Here is a 20147-nt window from a genome sequence, read left to right on the forward strand (position 1 = left end):
GGGGGCGGAGAGCACAAGCATTTAAAGGGGCCACAGCATGAATCGGCGCATTTCTAATTATGCCCCAAAATAGGCAGTTAAACTAATTAAAAAAAATCTAGGGGGTATTTTGAGCTGAAACTTCACAGACACATTCAGGAGACACCTTAGGCTTATATTACATCTTGTAAGAAAACGTTCGATGGCACCTTTGAAGAATGCACAGCCTTACTTTTTTTTCATCTTTCATATAATGCTTTAAACCAGACCTTTGCTACATCCTTTCAAGTCTGATTTAGAAAAAAATAAAATAAAATCTGTATTCCTCAGTGAAGTGATGAAAATGTAACTGCACTTCTGTTCTTGCAGTGCTATATTTTGTTTGCAATAGTTTTGCAGAAAACGTATTGCATGTTACACATGAACAGTTCTGAGAAAAATCGTATTGCTTTCAATCTGTCACTCATCCAGGTCGCTTCAGCTTTTGGATAGTGGAGTGAGCTTTTGGATAACCCAGACGTCACACCTTACCACAGACTCCACGATCATGCAGAAGTCACTTCACTTGCTAAACGGTCAGCAAAAGCAACACGAGTAGAAAAGACATTATATAGATGATCTGTGCAGCCACTTAATCCTAACAAAGACCTTTGACATTCAAAACCAAAATGATGCCATTTTCATGTGTTCTTGTTTAATGAGAAGGCCTGATTGCAAAATAATTAACTGGAAAAACCAAAAAAACAAAACAAAAAACAGAATAGTTAATAGTTGAAACTAATTTGGCATTTATGCTTAACAATGCTTGTTGAACGTTGTCATCTTATAAATACAGTACTATGGAACATTACTTTTTTATTGGAAACAAGGCAAACAATATTTAACTAAACATGCAGTTCATTTGTAAAAGAAATGGTTTTTTAAATGTACTTAAAATTGATTTTGTGCTCTGAACCATTTCAGTTCAAAACAGTATCTCCATTTTCTTCTCAACAGAAAAAAAAAACAGCAACAGAAACAAACATAGATATACATCCCTGATTTCCATGTCTCTGATTCAGGAGAGCGTTTTCTTTTTACTTGTTTGTGCAACTACAATAACAAGAATATGCAGTATTATAGCCTTGTCGATTTCTCATTAAAAAGGCTTGTAGAGAGCTAAAATTTTTCTGTTTATAGACCAGTATTTCTTTCTCTTTTCTGCATTGATTCAGCACAACCAGCTGATTTCCTGCAGGTGGCAGTGGGGGAGGTGATTGGTCAAACAGGTTTAAAGACTTCTGTGAACTATTAGCACACACTCAACATGGAACCATTTGTAGTTAAACACATTTTACGACCTCAAATGGAAAAGATGGAAAATACTCAATTGCAATGTTCTGAGAAGGTGGCCGAGACTACTAACAAGGAGGAGAATTGTTATATTTAAATCATGTTTGACCTAATATGACCAGTCTGAAAAGATGAAAGGAATAGTTCATCCAAAAATGAAAATTCTGTCATTATTCACTCACTTTCATATGCAAGTATGTTTCCACCACAGAATAAAAACTAAAAAAAGCTAATTGCAGCTTTTAATCTCCAAATTCTGACTTTTTTTTCTGGCAACTGCGAGTTTATATCTCAGAACTGACCCGCGGTTTCTTTTCTTAGAATTGAGATATAAACTCACAATTGTGAGTTATAGAGTCAAAATTGCGAGATATAAACCTGCAATTGCGAGTGATAAAGACGCAACTCTGGGAAATAAAGTCCGAAGATATAGAAAAAAAAAAAGATATAAACTCACAATTCTAACTTTTTTCCCCTCGCAATTGCGAGAAAATGTCGGAATTATGACTTTATAACTCGCAATTGCAAGTTTATGTCTCACAATTCTGTGAAAAAAGTCAGATTTGTAGAATGTAAAAAAGATTTGCAAATTTATTTATGAGAATTTTGAGTTTATATCTTACGGAAGAGGATTAGGGCCAAGCAATAAATAAAAAATAAAACCATCTCGAGATTAAAGTTGTTAAATTTTGAGAAAAAAAATGTCATTAAATTATGAGAACAAATTCGTAATTGAATGAATTTGTTCTCGTAATTTAATAACTTTTTTCTCATAATTTAATGAGTTTATTCTCAACATTTTCTCTCGACTTTTTTCTTGAAATTTAATGATATTTTTCTCATAATTTAACGAATTTGTTCTCGTAATGTAACGACTTTTTTCTCATAATTTAATGAGTTTATTCTCAACATGTTATCTCGACCTTTTTCTCAAATTTAACAACTTTAATCTCGAGATGGTTTTATTTTGTTATTATTGCTTGGCCCTAATCCTCTTCCATAATATCTTACAATTCAGAGGGGAAAAAAAATAAAAAAATCAGAATTACAAGATATTACAGAGAAACTGTAATGTAACTTTGTGAAAATGTAAATAGTTATTCACTGATAATCTGAACTGAAACCTGCATCTTGCTTGCATTTTCACCCAGACCTAAAAAATGTGCATTACGTTCAGTCAATGACGAATTTTGTACTTTGATGAGAACACAGGCTAGATGTAAGCTTTGGTAAACAGGAATATTATGACTGAATAACAGCCTAATTTACAATCTGGAATGGTATGGGGGTGAGTAATAATTGCAGAATTTTATTTTTGAGTGAATTAATGCATTACATAACTGCACATAATTAAGGATATCCGTGTAAAACATTTTCCATACAGTATTGTGATTATGTAAAAACAAAAAAAAAGAAAAAAAAAAAAAAAAGACAACAGTTGTAACACCCTAGTGTACAGAGATCTGCTCCAGGAATGAATTGCATATAAAGGGCAAAAAAAAAAAAAAGGTGTAGAAGCTTCAAGAAATCTCAATGATTGAAGATGATATTCCCACTTAAAATTATATTTTGGATCAGCTCTGTCACATTGTTTTGAGTTTGGGTTGCTGTGACTCAGTGGGGCAGATTCTGCCATGGCACCTTAGTGGCCAGTTTAGTGATGGTTTTGAAGACCAGTGGGCAGCTCTGAGGTGGCTGGTCACAGGATGTGTTACCTGAACACTCCCACATTGATCGATAAGGCCACCTCTGGTTTCCTGTTTTTAGTTGAGCCCAACTTCTTGGACCCACTCTCTTGTGAACATTCTCCAGTGGCAGTACGTCCCCTAGTGGTCAACATAAAGATCACACTGTCATTGAAACATACACAACCGTTTAACAAAAGTTTGGGGTCAAAACGTATGCGTCTGTGCACTGGTAAAAACAAGGCCTTAATGCTACATGTTTACTAAAATCAAATCAGCAAAAGCTGACAACCCTTTATCTTGTGATCTTGGAGAGGCAAAAAAAAAAAAATGCACCTTGTGTTGAGATTTGCTGCCTCCTCCCTGAGTCTCTGCTGACCAATCTCATCTTCCAGAGTCGTGAATTCTTTATTATTGTCTATCAGCAGATTCTACACACATGTAAATACAAAAAAAACAAAAAAGAGAGTGAAAAATATACATTATAATTGCTTAAAATGTATTGAAAAAAACATTATCACCTATTTTGGCGGCCAGTTTATTAATCTCAAAATGGTAAATTCAAGCAAGTACAGTTGAGCTTCTGTTAACCAAATTTGAGTTATGTATGTATGATCAATATTTATATGTGAATAAAACCCTAAATTAAATCTGTTCATCATTTCAGAAGACTTGGATTAAACCACTCGATTCAGATTTATTTTACAACCTCTTTATGAATGTTTTGAAGCATCAGAGTTTTGGGTGAATAGACTTTCAATGGAGGGACAGAAATCTCTTCATTTGTGCTCCGAAGATGAATGAAACTCTTACAGGTTTGGAACGAAAAGAGTGTGAGGAAATGATGAAAGAATTTTCATTTTTAGGTAAATTATCCCTTTAAATTGAATTAAGAAGGTTCTTGATTCAATTTACCTTGATACCTATAATATCTCCATCTTTTAGGTAGAAAGGGGCTGCCTGTAGACTCTCAGCTTTCCTCTTCTTCTTCCTTTTTGAGACCTGTTGAGTCTGGGATTATTCAGAACTGATTATTCAAGTGTAATCTTAACTCTATAGCTCTTGCCTACTAATAGTATATTCCCATTTTCACACTCCCTTCTCACCCAGTTGGAAATGGGCATCCAGGTGTGTTTGTCAGGCAGGTGTTTAGCCATGAGCAGGTTGTCAGGAGTGAGACCGTACTGGGAGGCCAGAGCAGCGTACAGGCCCCGGGGGGTGCCGTCCCTCCCTGCGTCCCACAAAAACTCCTCAGAGGGATAATATGCCTTCTCTCCTGGCACCCCCATCTGAACCCTCAGCAATAAATCCTTCAGCCTGAACAGATTACGAGAAAAGAATAATTAGTGTTTTCTTGTTTCTTTCTTCCGTGGATTTGATCAATCGCCTCATTATTTGACTTGCTGTCAGAATGTCTCACCCCAGGTCTTCCTCTTTCATCAGTCTCTGAATACACACCTCCGCACCATTCCCCAGCTTCAGTTTCCTACAGGAATAGGAGGACATTAATCATAAATACAATAAAAAGTCAATTTTCCACCGTCACAGTGCTGGTGCTCAATCTGGAACCGTTCAGTGTTGTTTCCATCACAGCACCAGCAGCATTTGGTGGGAAAAGGGCAACAGAGACAAAGTAGAGTATGAACGAAATCCTAATCTTTCAACCTGAGGGTCTGCGGGTTTCCTCTGAGTATCCTGGACAGTTTCTTGCCCTCTAGCTGCCATACACGTAGGAACGCAGGGCTGGGCACACACACATCCTGAAGTGCCGGCAGAGTCATTACCTACCGGAACACAGATATGGTTTTCTCAAGAAAGGATAGTGATATGACAGTGTAGCCAAAAATATACACTTCTGTTCAAAACTTTGGGGTCTAGAAGATTGTTTTGTGTTTTTGTAAAAGATCTAATATGCTCATCAATCCCATTAATTAGTGATGCCAACCTGAGTCTTGAGGTCATCAAGTGAAGCCTCATCTGATATCTCCACATAACCAATGAATTTCATCTCTGATCCAGACCACTCTGCAATACCAGGACCCACACATAAACAAACATAAACCATCTTCTCTCAAGCACTTATAATCTTACAGCCCACTGACAGAAACAACCTGAATCCCACTTGGTTTTTAGAAAATTTGGTAAAAGTCAAATGTCAACCTGTGGTGAGTCCCTCAATGCTCTGAGACTCTGCTGTGTGGTTCAGCTCTGGAACACTGGAGCTGTCGATAATGTCCACATACATCCTCACTGACAGCTTGAGGTAACCCTAAAATTGAAATTAGAGAAAACTGTTTGAAAAGGATCATTTCCTTTTTATCTTACACAAGAAATCGTTCCAAACTGAAAAAGCACCTTTGGAGGCAGCCGTCCCTCCACCAGCACCAGTGTGTCCCCATGAATGACCTTTGCCTCTTTCAGAGATGCATTCTAGGAGACAAGAGTAAACAGGAATTAATATTTGAAATCACTGCAAAATGAGAAAAAAATGAGAGGATTAGTATTGATTTTTGTAGTTCCCACCTCATCCATAAGTGGCTCTCCAATCTCCTCACACCAGTCCACTCTCCTTAAGTGCCATGACTCACCTTGAGAGAGAAACAAGCGTTTCATTAATAAATCTGAGAAAGCTAGTCGAGTTAAACGTGCAATTAAAAAGCAAACATTTGAAGAATTTTACCTTCAAGCCTCGCCATCTGCAACATTTCCTTAAGGCACTGGAATAAGAGGAACCAGCAATTAATTTTCATATCAAAAGTAGAATTTAATTTAAAAACAAAAAACAAAAACAAAAAAAAACAGTTCACCTCTTTCACAGTTAGAGACTCCTCTACAATTATCTCCAACTCCTGACCGACTGACGGCGCGAGACCAATGCTAAAGTACAAGAACAACTGAATGGAGAAAAGATATATATTTTTCAATACAGAAGGTTCATTAGGTATTAAAAAAAGTCACAAAGAGATGTGGTTTTTTACATTCACACATGCCCAAATTGTATGGACGCACCTGTGTTGCTGTTGGTACTGGCCCAGGGCACAGGTAGAGTGAAGTCATCAGCCTGATCCCCGCATCCCGAACACTCAAATGCTCATGTACTAGAACACAGACAAGCCAATTTACCATGTAAACAAGAGAGATCACATTAGCAGTGATGCTGATGATCATTTTGAAAAATACCTGGAGGTAAAAGTTTTCCACTTCTATCCATTTGCCTCAGACAGCACTCAACACCTAACAAGGAATAAAAGAAAGATTCCTAACTAAAAGATATATTGGCATTTCTAATAAACTGCATTGGCCTATAAGTTTTTCTTTTCGCCCGATAAATGGCAGATAAATATTTTAATTTGATTTATTAGACAAAAAGTGAAATACACTCATTCGTCAAGGTTGAAGTTAAAATCCCATTTCCACTGCATTCCTTTGTGGACTTTTATTTTGACAGCACCAAGAACACCTGCGTTTGAACACAGATGCACACGAGCTCCCATTATCCATCTTCATTAGTTAGTTTACTGTCTTTGTTTAACAGTTGTGTCTTATAAATTATTAGACAGAAATTTTAAACTAAGAAAGTAAAAGTTATATGCCTGTCTATTATTAGTAACAAAGGCAAACGTTTAATACTTTCTCATGTACTTATATAATGTTTATTTTACAGGTTTACTTTTACAAATTATTTCTAATTTGGTAAACATGTAAAACAAATACAATTGAATTGAAGCATGCGTTATTTACTATCTATACATTAAGTAGCATGGCTGCATCCAAAATCGCATACTCTCGAGTAGGTACGTATTACTTTGCGACCGCTAAAAAGTAGGCTCTATTTATTATGAATGTGCGAGTAGTTTGAATGTATTCTGGATGTACTATATTCGCCATGTTGTCATTAACACATGACCTACCAGTGTCTGCTTCACTGTCATTCACAAAACCTGCCCCGTGGCCTCATAGGATAGTACAGTGTCCATTATATGCACACTTCAGAATCTCACCGGAAGTACTAGGTCATCCGGGTACTTTTTGCCCCCGGGTACTGTGAATTCAGACATACTACACTTGTCACATACTGTTTTTTTTGTCTACTATATAGCGATTTTGGATGCAGCCCATATCTGCTTTAGATTAGCCATCAGCCACCCTGCTCTCCAAGTTAATGGCATCGGCCACCAAAAAAAACAAGTACTACTTTCTACTCTATTTTAAAAAGTTTTTTTCCCCCAGTCAGCACTGATATAGAATGAAAAAGTAAACACAAAAACTAAAGCTATGAGAATGCTAGGAGACATTACTGAGTATTATTGAGCCTTTTCCCTTATTATTGAAAATTATTGGGTATTACTAGATATTATTGGGGCTTATTATTAAGTGTTATTACCACTGAGCTCATCCTGTAGGCGAAGTTCCTCAAGAGCTTTTTCCTTCACCTCTGCCAGCAGCTGCAAGTGTCAAACACAGCAAATCAACACAAGTGTACAACATTCTAAAAACACATTGTTACTGTTAACTACAATCAAATATAAATACTAAATGATAGACTTAAATGATAAATGTTGCCTTGGCAACGAACTGATTTCACTTAGTTCAAAAGTTGAAATACTAAAAGTACTGAAATTGAAATTAAAATAAATTAAAGCCAGAAGAGAGACAAAAAGAAAAAAAAAAAAACATAAAATGATTAAAATTTAAAATTAAAAGTGAAAATATGAAAATAAAATCCAATTTTTAAATATGATTAAAAACTAATAATAGGATATAAATAATACTGGCACAAAGTGTATATTTGTGTGTATACATGCATGTTTTCATTCTCACCATGTTCCCTGAAGCTGAGACTTTACTCCTTTTCTTCCCCTGCTCCTCCTCCTCTTCCTCCTTCATTCCACTCTGTGGGCAAAACTCCACCTGCAGCCAGCGGCAGTCTGAGGGCGTTGTCACGGTAACTACGTCACCACTGAGGCTGAAGATACTGTGGAAAATTATGGTCCCTATTATATCAATGTATATATATATATATATACATACTTCTCTAGTATCTGTGTTGTGAAATGTTGCCGGCTGTTTATTTAATTGAAAAATAATTGTTCCTTGTTCATTTTTGAAACAAAGATATTTTTAATGAAACCATTGAGTTCATGCAACCAAAACTTTGATGCTTCAAAAAGTTTATAAAGACATTGTAAAAGAAATTCATATGGATCAAGTGGATTCAGTGGAGAAACAGACATCTCTCAGGTTTCATTAAAAATATCTATTTGTACTGATGTGTAGAATAGTAGATGAATGAAAGTGTCATGGGTTTGGAATGACATGAGGGTGAGCTCGGGGTGGGCGATATACCGGTAGACATGATTAACTGTTAGAAATTTGTCAACAGGTAGAGATTTTGGACTAGCAACATTCGTGACATAGCTGTGCTGCGTAGTCATGAAAGCTTATTGTTTGCATGCATTTTTAAAAATAAATTAAGTGCAATAAGTAGCAAAAGAGAACTAATTTCACTATATGCATGCACATTATAAGCGTGTGAGAACTGAACTAAGTGCTTTTTACCACCTAATTGGGCTTGAAGGGTTAAATACACATACTTATGTCAAAATGCCCATCTTTGCAAGTATCCTCAAACACAGCCATTTATATCTTAAGTTAAAAAGTAAACAGATAAAATGCATGTGTAACAGTATATTGGATCCGTGCATTCGCTCTTAAAGTGACAGCAGCCTAATAAACCTAGCTGTGTCAATGTTAATCAAACAACAAAAGAGAAAATCTCTCACTGGTCTTGACAATCACTTTTGTAACTTTAAGAATAAATGTATATTACATTTCACACAGTGAAGACTATGCAGTGGTTTTTTTTTATACATTTGATTACTTTATACAATTTATGTATTTATGTTTGTCCTATTGCTTGTAATTAGTTTCTTCATTCTCATTTTATCACCGACTGTTTACTTTTCTTCAAGTTTTTTTAGGCTTGTAGTTTGTGAAATTGAAACTGTTGAAACTGTGACAAGAATTATGATATTTCAATGGTATCAAATTTTGATATAAAAATCTTATTTAAAACATATTGTGATATATATCGTTATCATGAAATAAAATTTCTCATATCATGATATAAGATTTTGGTCATATCATATGGTGAGCAACTGATGACAGAATTTTCATTTTTAGGCGAGTTAACCTTTTAAATTAAATAGTTAAAAGGAGTGCGTTTAATATCAATTTGGTGGTGTTAAAAAAAAAAACTGTATCAAGAATCATGCAATTGCTTCCCTTACCTGCTGTCTAGTTCTTCTGGCTGTAGCAGCAGTAGAGCGTCACCGTCCTTCAGAGAAAGCTCTCTCAGTGTCCTCTGCATGTCCTGAGGTGGAAAAACCCTCCAGCCACTGGCCCCGCCCCCACTGGCCCCTGGACGGCTCTGCTCCTGGCACAAAAAGGCCTCTTGGGGCCCTAGAGCCTCGAGCACTGTACCCAGAGTGGCCCCACCAGCAAAGCCCTTCATGGAACGGACCAGACCAGATCCATCAGTGTCTCCGACCCCTGACCCATCCCCACATCCCAGCTCCTCTGCAGAGGGACGCAACACAGTCAACAAAACAGGCTCCCATTCGATCCCAGTTTGCACCACCACACCATTGACCTGAAAGAAAGAGATAGAGAAAGAGAAAATATCAATTTGGCTCTAATGTTTTGAAATTGCAATCCACATATATCTCTTTTCCACCAAAGGAGCCGATGCCTGATCTGACCCTTTACATGAGTTCACACAGAAGAAATGGAAGTTCTAGAAAAAAAAAATAGAAAAAAAATTGACTCCATTCCACTCTGCAAAAAGGTGTTAAATTAAATGACTTTGGATATTTGTATGTTCTGAAAACCATCATGTTTGTTTGTGGGCAGCTTATGTAGCATCACTGTCAGTATCCAACTCTCGAATCAGTGAAACATGGGCCAGTTCTGAGAGGTTCACAGATCCCTCAAATGAGCACAAGTAGAGCACCAACTCAATATTTTGGTAGAAACGTTGGTAGAAATAATATCAATTTTATAATAAACCCATATAGCCACTGTTGATGCAGTTGCCCACCTCTCTTCCATTCCACACAAAGAGATCAGAGCCATGACACACTCCTGCACTATAAAGAGACATCTGGTCATCTGAAACAACACAAGAGACATAAATGATCATCCAGAATAACTGATCACATTCACTTCTGTACAAAAATTTGGAGTTGGTAATAATTTTGAAAGGACTCTTATGTTCACCAAGCCATTTTAATTAAAAGATACAGCAAAAACAGTACTACTGTGGAAAATTATTACAATTAAAATGTGTTTTATATTTGAATATATTTTAAAATGTAATGTATTCCCTGTGATGGCAAAGCTGAAATTTCAGCAGCCATTACTCCAGTCTTCAGTGTCACATGATCCTTCAGAAATCCTTCTAATATTCAGATTTGGTGCTCAGACAATATTTGTTATTATTATAAATGCTGAAAACTTAATATTTTTGTGATACTTTCTTTAAGGATTCTTTGATGAATAGAAATCTTATGTATCATTATAAAAATATCTTCACTGTCACTCTTGATCAATTTAATGCATCCTTTCTGAATAAATGTATTAATTACCTTTCATAAAAAAAATTTAAAAAAATTACTGACCCCAAACTTGTGAATGTAGTGAATCTAGTGTAGCTGTCTAAAAGTGTCTGGAAGGACTTCACAAAACGTGTTATTGCAAATGTAAGTATACTATAAACTGTAAATGTGTTCACCTGTCAGAGTATCATACAAATGTAACCCAGCTGGCACATTCTTAGCCAAAGTCAATGCCATGTCTCCTTCCCAAAGATCCTGCATCTACAAAACCAAAGTCAAGGTCAGAGTAAACTTGACATTCTGTCAGCTCTAACGCATTCATTTACAATAAAACTGTTTTTGCTCATGTAACCAAAAATGATCAGCTTACATTGAAAACTGTCACTGAAAAATCACTGTATGTGTAAACACAATTATGGAGTGAGGACAAATAACGGGATCACTGATGTCACCTGGTAGATGGCTAATCGTAGGTCTCCCACAGTCTTTCTGCGGTCAAAGGTGACTGTGATTATAGAGTCTTCGTTTGGGGCTGTGGGGTGTAGGGCTCCATTTTGGCAGTGATAATGAGGAGCCAAATGCAGTCTCACTTCAATGCTGTTGCTGCTGGCATCAAACTCAGCTCTACAAGACACAGAGGACATTGACATTGCATAAAATGCCCCATGCTGAGTGTATGAGTGTTTGATTGTATATAAAGCCACCTCCTCTGCTGAACTCTTGCATTCTCCTCTTGTACCATCTCCACCAGGTGAGGAGGAACTTTGTATGCAGGGTTTCCTATGGCTGTTTAAAAAGATACAAAAAAGCCTATGTTCAATCATGTTGTTTCAGCAGTTAGTGAAACAAATTTATTCGCACCACATGGTCAAAAATGAACACTTTCCAAGCACTAAATGCTTTTGTTTGCCCACAAAATTAAGAAATATTGATTACAGTTGTTGTGCCTTTCAAAACAGTATGCATCCATAATTGTGCATTTTGTTTCATGTGTTTTTTTTTCATGCGTTTTATAAAAAATGTCCATCTGACAGGTTTGACCCTATGCACATACACACAGCATACCCTCTGGAGGTCTTTTCATAGTTGTCTTCCTGTAAAAGAGCATGTAGGCACTCTCTTTTCCCTGAAACTGCTTCTCGATGTCCTTCACCGTAATGGCTGTCACAGTGGAGTCATTCAGATCAAACCAATGACATCCATCAGTGTCTCCTGCTGTTTCTGGCTCTATGATCTCTGTGTTGCTTTTGGCTGAAGTAGAACGGACTGGTTCTGTTGGACTGGGTTCTGTTGCCGCAGGAACAGCATTTTTCAGAGTTACACGGGTTCCATTGGAGACCAGCATAAAGACATTTGGGTGGCTCTGAAGAAACTGGAGGATGACAAAGGGTTTCAAATCTCAATATAGAATCAATTTAACCTTAACGAATCAACTGAAGGTACATGAATGCATGAATACAATATCTTTTTCGATATATTATAACAAATAGAACTTTTTTCCATTTTAATACCAATTTAAAATGTAATTTATTACAGAAAACAAAACACCAGATTTTTCAGCATCATTACTCTAAACTTCAGGTTCACACAGTCCTTCAGAAATCATTCTAATATGGTGATTTGGTGCTCAAGAGACTTTTATTATTATAAATGTTCAAAACAGTTGTGCTGCTTAATTTTTTTTTGGGGAACTGTGACAATCTTTTGTAACATCATAAATGTCACTTTTGATCAAATTAATGCATTCTTGTTGTATTTTAATTTAAATATAATAATAACAAAAAAATCTTACAGACCCCACATGTTAGTGTATGTGTGCCTGTGTAGTGTGAAGTATATACACTGGAACCAGTCCCACTTTATATTAAGTGGCCTTAACTACTATGTACTTACATTTAAATGAATCATTTGATACAATGCACTTATTGTGTACATACATGTTTTTACATTGTACTTATATTTGAAAAACACCTGCATGTAATTACATCTGTAATTAATTTCTGTTATTACATTTATAATTAAACTGTGGACCCATCCCTTACACCTTACCCCTACCCTTAAACCTACCCATACCACCAAAGCTTTCCCTAACCTTACCCATATCCCACCTCAATAGCAGCACAAGTGTTTTGCAATTCAATATGAACCCAATAAGTACATTGTACTTATTTTTTGATCTAAGTACATAGTAGTTAAGGCCACTTAATATAAGGTGGGACCCTGGAACCCTAACCTTGCTGATGGTGCCATACTGTTTTTTATATTTTTTGCTCCATGCCATGCCAGTTTTATTCATCAGCTTTTGTCCCAGCTGATCTACAAGCACACATTTTGTCTCCTCCTGAGGAAAAAAAAAAAAAAAAAAAAAAAAGTGAAAATCAGTATGTGAAATTTGTTTGCCCACAAAATTAAGAAATATTGATTACAGTCATTGTGCCTTTCAAAACAGTATGCATCCATAATTGTTCACTTTATTGAGCTGTGAAGTAAGCCACAGTGGGATTTTCTTGATTCAAAAGAAGGAATTTCATAATTATATTAGGGCTGCAAAACGATTAATCGCAATTAATCGTTTGCAAAATAAAAGTGTGTTTACGTAATATATGTGTGTGTTCTGTGTATAATAATTATGTATATATAAATACATGCACATACATGTATACATTTAAGAAATATATACATGTATAAATATACATATTTATATACATTTTATATTACATATAAATATTTTATATATAAATATAATTTTTTTCTTAAATATATACATGTATGTGCATGTACTTATATATACATAATTATTATACACACATACATTACGTAACACAGACTTTTATTTTGCAAACGATTAATCGCGATTAATCGTTGTGCAGCCCTAAATTATATACAATAAATAACTGCTAGAAATCAAAAACATGCTAATAATATTTCAAACATCAGCTTGCTGCCTTGTATAGCAGTAGAGCTGTATGGCATAACAGCATACCTGAGCCAGAATGCCAGTAAGAACAGAGAGTGGATCTTCAGTGTCTACACAGTTCTCACTCTCTGTCTTTCTTTCCCCAACTTTGGCCTCTTGTCTCTGGGTCTTCGCCTTTATTTTCACCTCTTCCTCCTGTGTTGGGGCGGGGGGGGGATTATCACAAACAGAGATTTCTTGTTACTATTGGATTGGACTTTTTAATTTTGAACCATACATACAGACTGCAATAATAAAAAATAAAAAAAGACTGACCGGTGCCTCCCAGTGGCCAAGCTGATCAATGTCTTTGATGTAGACATGATAATGACCTCCATAACAGCCTCCTTTATGTATGATGACAGAGAAGAGCTCATACGAATACTCAGAGTCCGGCCAGTTGCTCTGTCAGAAACACAGTTAACGAGTGATTTTTAGCTCAAAATTAGTCTATGCTTGATGCATATTGGATAATATAAATGTTCTCAACAGCTACTAACAGGAGTGTAACTAAGTCTGCAGCGCATTCTACATGACCAGACATCATACACTGCTCAGAATAGAATCTCCACAAATAAAACAGACTTATCTTACTTGGCTGGAGAGATTGGAATATGTATTTGTGTACGATTCAGATCTGGTACCTGCTCACAAAATGCTCTGAGGTTGAATTCAAGAGGAAAAGTGTAGCTCCCGGTCTCTTTGTAGCGCTCACACTTGGCAAAGTCAAAGTTGAACCTCAACAAAGAAATGGTCAGGAATGGTGGAAGTTTTCTCAGTTTAGCAGACTGTGACAAAAGACAAAATGAATGATGAATGACTACAGTACTCATCTGAATCTGTATCTAGAATAAAGCTTAGTACTATTTCACATTTATTAACATTAGTTAACTGCATTAGCCTCAACATTTACTAATACATTTTTAAGATCAAAAGTTGTATTTGTTAACATTAGTTAAATCACTGTGAACTAACATGAACATTTTTATTTAGTAACATTAACTAAGGTTAATTAAATGCTGTAAAAATATGTTGCTCATTGTTAGTTCATGTTAGTTAATACATTAATGTTAACAAATGAGACCTTATTGTAAAGTGTTAACAAAAGGAAGACAGCTATTTTAAATTGTAATAATACTTCACAATATCACCGTTTACTGTATTTTTAATCAAATAAATACTTTGGTGAGCATAAGAAACAACCTTAAACTTTTGAATGGAAGTGTGCCTCAGGTAAATAATGACCTCTGTAAATACTGTAGATATCTAACTGCTGATTTGGGGATTTTGAATAAATTTCTATTATATAAGGCCTTAGGAAGACGAATGATCAAGTTAACAGTATTGACTGACCTTAGCAGCCCTAACCAGCCGGTCACATCTGCCGCAGCGGTAGAGATTATTACCCTCAAACATCTCCTCCTCCACAAACATGTTCCACAGCGCCTCTTCCAGTCCACTCACACCACGCACTGACACGGTCAGGTCCAGAAAGTCCTCCTGAGAGAACAGAAAGATAGAGAGAAAAGAAGTTTTGCATTTAATGCTAAAAAACACAGTAAAAATATGAAATAGTTTTAAAACAACTCCATATGAATACATTTTAAATTGCAATGTATTCCTGTAATAGCAAAGCTGAATTTTCAGCATCATTACTCCAGTCTTCAGGGTCACATGATCCTCAGATTTTTGTGCTCAAGAAACATTTCTTATTATTATCATCATTTATGAAAAACATGCTGCATAATATTTTTGTGGAAACCATTTTACCCTTTATTCTTTAAAGACACAATATGTAAGATTGAAAAATCACTATTAAACTTTTAAACAGTACTGTATCATAAATAATAAATATGCACTGCTTTTTGTGCTGCTTATATTTAATAGAGTTATAAACTGGACTGCTGGAAGCAAAATTACTAGAGGCACATTCTCCATTCTGACCTGTCTCTCACTAATATTGCCGCACTCCTTGCAGGTGATCTGGTTGACAAGCGTCCCATGGTACAGCCGGTGTATAAGACTGCTGCCTGAAGTGCCCACTAAGGAGCTCTCCACAGCACTGAACAGGATCCGGTTCAGCTCCTGCACATCCTGCTGACCCATTTCCTAAACAAAATCGAAGCATAAGATGAAAGATTTTAACAAACACCCTGATCATTTCATAACATCACTGCAGATAATATAGTTATTATCTTTATAGGTGTGAACGGACCTTTAGTGAAGGATGGGGCAGTTAAAAACTATATAGAAAAAAATAGTGTTATATCTGCTTTATTTTTATCTTATTTATTTTAAATCACCATAAAGTGCAGGAATGAGGGTGACAACATACGATGACATATGGCCGAAATTTTCTTTTAAGGATCATGGGGTTAATTACGAAAAAGCAGGGTCAAGAAAATTAACGGTTGCCAATTTTGCCTTAAGCAAGATAACTTAGCTACATAATTTAGGTGTTATTACCCAAAGTGACCTTTGCAACCCTGGGACCCCAGATAACCGCAAAGGGACTGTTTTTGCAGTTAGTCATTGTTACATGAAAAGTACCTGCTAAATGTAAAGTAAGTAAAGATTATAAAGTTCTTGTACCTCATTGTTAGTCCAGCCAAAACTGTCCGTCAGGTCTGTCGTGGAGGCTGTTTGTTCATCCACCAGCAACAGACGAGAAAACAGTCTCTGTAGCTCCAGTGGAATCACACGGACCTGAGATCACACAGAGCAGGAAACATCTATCCATCTGGTCCTCTGAAACATGTGCAGTATAAAGCGTTCCATTCATCTCCCTCACACACTTCCATACACACCTTTGCCTCTGATTTGGTCTTGTCAGCCAGGCACCCTAATTCATCCGGTCCAAGACGGAACAGCTCCTCTGTGAGAGATCATTTTATTTCACAAAATAAAAAATAAATTCACCCCAAAGTGCTGCTCCAAACATATATGTCTTTGTTTATACACAGAACATAAAAACTTATTTTTTAAATATTTTTTTTTTATATCTTGGCCACTCGATCTATAAGTAGTAAATGAGGACTTGGGTTGTCAAGCTTAAAACAGACAGAAAATGCACTACAAGAGAGTTTAAAAAAAGCCCATATGACTCTTGCACTAGGTATTCTAAATTCATATCTTTGTTGGCCAAACAGGCCAAAATTTAAGTCATTATTCAATGTAAATCTTAAGAGTTAAAGGGTTAGTTCACCAAAAATGAAAATTCTGTCATTGATTACTCACCCTCATGTCGTTCCACACCCATAAGACCTTTGTTAATCTTTGGAACACAAATTAAGATATTTTTGATAAAATCAAATAGCTCAGTGTCTCTGTCTCTGTCACTGACAGCAATGTCAACAAACCTCTCAAGATCCAGAAAGGTACTCAAAACATATTTAAAACGGTTCATGTGAGTACAGTGGTTCTACCTTAATATTATAAAGTGGCAAGAATACTTTTTGCGTGCCAAAAAAACAAAATAACGACTTTAACAATATCTAGTGATGGGCCGATTTCAAAGCACAGCTTCATGAAGCTTTACGAATCTTTTATTTCGAATCAGTGATTCGGATCGCATATCAAACTGCCAAACCAAGACTTTGGTGCTCTAAACCACTGATTCGAAACAAAATATTTGTAACGCTTTTTGTTGAAAAGCCATTATTTTGTGGGGGTTTTTTTTGTTGTTTCTTTTTTTTGCCGCACAAAAAGTATTCTCGTCACTTTATAATAATAAGATAGAACCACTGTACTCACATTAACTGTTTTAAATATGTTTTGAGCACCTTTCTGGATCTTGAGAAGTTCAGTGACATTGCTGGCAATAGAGGCCTCAGTCACTGAGCCATCGTATTTCATCAAATATATCTTAAAGGGTTAGTTCACCCAAAAATGAAAATTATGTCATTAATGACTCACCCTCATGTCGTTCCAAACCCGTAAGACCTCCGTTCATCTTCGGAACACAGTTTAAGATATTTTAGATTTAGTCCGAGAGCTTTCTGTCCCTCCATTGAAAATGTATATACGGTATACTGTCCATGTCCAGAAAGGTAATAAAAACGTCATCAAAGTAGTCCATGTGACATCAGAGGGTCAGTTAGTTTGTGTTGAAGAATCGAAAATACATTTTGGTCCAAAAATAACAAAAACTACGACTTTATTCAGCATTGTCTTCTCTTCTGGAATCCTTTCCATTAAGTTGATACCATTGAACTGATTCCATTGAATTGATTCCATTGAATCCTTTCATCTGTCAGTGTTGGTAATGCACTTTTACGTCATTGTTTTTGTCGATTAGGACATCCGCGACATGCACATAGCTTGAATACAGCGTGCGTCCCCATCAGACTGTAAACGAAGCTCGGGTGCATCAGATAACACGTCAGCAGCGTCTTACATCAGCAGCGTCACTGCGGAGTCATGAACCCGGATTGACAACAGACCCGGAAGAGAAGACAATGCTGATTGTTATTTTTGGACCAAAATGTATTGTCGATGCTTCAAAAACTTCTAACTAACCCACTGATGTCACATGGACTACTTTGATGATGTTTTTATTACCTTTCTGGACATGGACAGTATACCGTATATACATTTTCAATGGAGGGACAGAAAACTCTCGGACTAAATCTAAAATATCTTAAACTGTGTTCCGAAGATGAACGGAGGTCTTACGGGTTTGGAACGACATGAGCGGGAGTCATTAATGACAAAATTTTCTTTTTTGGGTGAACTAACCCTTTAATGTATGTTCCGAAGATGAACGAAGGTCTTATGGGTTTAGAATGACATGAAGGTGAGACAGACAAAATTAGAATTTTTATTTGTGAGTGAACTAACCCTTTAGCTGATGCGAACAGTTGAACTGCAGTACTAATTATAATCCGATTCATGAACAAATCTTATTCAAAGCAGTATTGGAGACTAAGAGTATCCCATCATGCATCACATGCACGCAATGTCGAGGAAAACATTCCACTGTAAGTTAACTTAATTAGATATTACACATAATTTGGTAGTAAAACAAAGCATTTCACATTTGATGAGTATGTGTATTTTGCACAACATTTGCAACTGTTTGTCACTCATTTAAAAGCACCACCAGTACTAAATTGTGTGACTACTGAACAGACATTTGTGAGTTTATTTTAAAACACAAAGTATTGAAAATCAAAATAAAGCATTGGGTAATCCAAAGTTCTACACAAACTTGCGGTCTTCACACCCACTTGAACACTTGGACCAAATACAGGAAGTACATCATGCAAGTAGACAAGTGGTCAAGTGCAAAATTGAGGGTATTTGGACGGTCATCAGTAATTACACAGAATAAAGTGGCCAAAATTATCTTCAGAGGTAAGTAAAGTAAATAACGACAGTATGTTAATTTTAGGCAGCTTATTCTTTTAAAGAGTAATGAAAATGTATTTTTCAACCTTCCATCTTACCCCTAAACTCTGGTGTGAAGAGCAGAGTCTGTATCAGGGAGTTGAGGTAACAGGTGCCACCCTGATTCTTGATCCCACATAGTTTGACTTTCCCTCTGGGTGGAGGAGGCTCAGACTCTCTCCCCTTCACACCTGTGCCAGGTGTAGAGGAGGAAAAACCATCCCCGTCCTCCTCAAACAGATCTCCAAACATGACCGCAGCTGCCAAGTAAAGCTTAGTATCGGTAAACCTCCTGGTCTTTAGAGAACCGAGTTTCGTTTACTGTGAAAAGAAAGTGTTTCGCCTCTTGCTATCTCATCTTGGTCTTCCCTAGCTCCCGATTAACGATCAGTGGGCTCACCCTGGAATAAGATGACTTCACAGGACTAAACATCGCTTTTATAAACCAACCGAGGAACTAAATGGTCGTTTGCCCTCTTTAAGTTCCTCTGGATGAATCACAGGTGTCGTGAGTAAATCTCAGTCCTTAAAACGGAAAATGGAAATCTGAGAGGTGACTGCACTGCTTCCATATTCCACCATTGAGGTTTAAACGAACAAATTATTTCTCGTTGACAGCTGCTTTTATTAGTTTCGTGTTATTTGACCGCTAATTTACTTTATAATATTTTAAACGCGACTGTTTTGTTCGAAACGATCGGTTTCCTAGTAGTAAAAGTGGAAAAATGAAATATGAGTAGAAAACCATTAATGTTTTTAGGACGCAGCCATGTTTGCTTGATGACACGTCTTTAGCCGCTTTGCATTGTGGTACTTGTAGTTCTCCACGGTAACGGCCTTCCTTTGTGCAAGTAATATTGTTTCACTTTGAACTACATATTTCCCTCATCCGACTGTTCCTTGGTTTGACGGATTCTGTAGTTTTATATACAGGCCTATAATAAATCTTTGTTGTTATCAATGACCATACAACCACAGGCCTATTCATAATCATGACCTCACAGTCACCCTGCAAATTATAATTAAAGGGATAGTTCACCCAAAAATGAATATTCTGTCATTTACTCACCCTCAAGTTGTTCCAAACATGTATTAATTTATATCTTCTGCTGAACACAAAAGAAGATATTTTAAAGAATATGGGTAACCAAACAGTTGATGGACCCCATTGACTTAGTAGTATTTTTTTCA

The 20147-nt window shown here is 36.4% G+C and overlaps 1 protein-coding gene across 2 annotated transcripts; it reads right to left on the reverse strand.

Annotated features, from left to right (window-relative positions):
- Window positions 1-646: 646 nt before the first annotated feature.
- usp40 (ubiquitin specific peptidase 40) lies at window positions 647-19983 on the reverse strand. 2 transcript variants are annotated; one of them, XM_067373204.1, is made up of 31 exons: window positions 19016-19982; window positions 16376-16443; window positions 16161-16274; window positions 15513-15677; window positions 14922-15068; window positions 14213-14356; window positions 13845-13973; window positions 13596-13724; window positions 12846-12953; window positions 11678-11984; window positions 11317-11398; window positions 11065-11236; window positions 10789-10873; window positions 10096-10166; window positions 9287-9648; window positions 7818-7971; window positions 7381-7441; window positions 6177-6230; window positions 6006-6094; window positions 5804-5890; window positions 5677-5713; window positions 5520-5584; window positions 5352-5426; window positions 5157-5265; window positions 4942-5021; window positions 4662-4780; window positions 4417-4482; window positions 4103-4313; window positions 3912-4007; window positions 3333-3427; window positions 647-3137 (listed from the first exon to the last, which is right to left on the reverse strand). In XM_067373204.1, exons 1-31 carry the CDS (start codon window positions 19206-19208, stop codon window positions 3023-3025), a joined length of 3789 nt encoding a protein of 1262 aa, XP_067229305.1. In that variant the 5' UTR covers window positions 19209-19982; the 3' UTR covers window positions 647-3022. The 2 variants fall into 2 exon arrangements, 1 of the variants encoding a protein (XP_067229305.1); XR_010893406.1 differs by lacking the exon at window positions 647-3137 and having other exon boundaries at window positions 3400-3427; window positions 3912-4023; window positions 19016-19983.
- Window positions 19984-20147: the final 164 nt, after the last annotated feature.

The sequence above is a fragment of the Chanodichthys erythropterus genome, chromosome 21 (assembly GCF_024489055.1).
Source record: "Chanodichthys erythropterus isolate Z2021 chromosome 21, ASM2448905v1, whole genome shotgun sequence".
NCBI lineage: Eukaryota > Metazoa > Chordata > Actinopteri > Cypriniformes > Xenocyprididae > Chanodichthys > Chanodichthys erythropterus.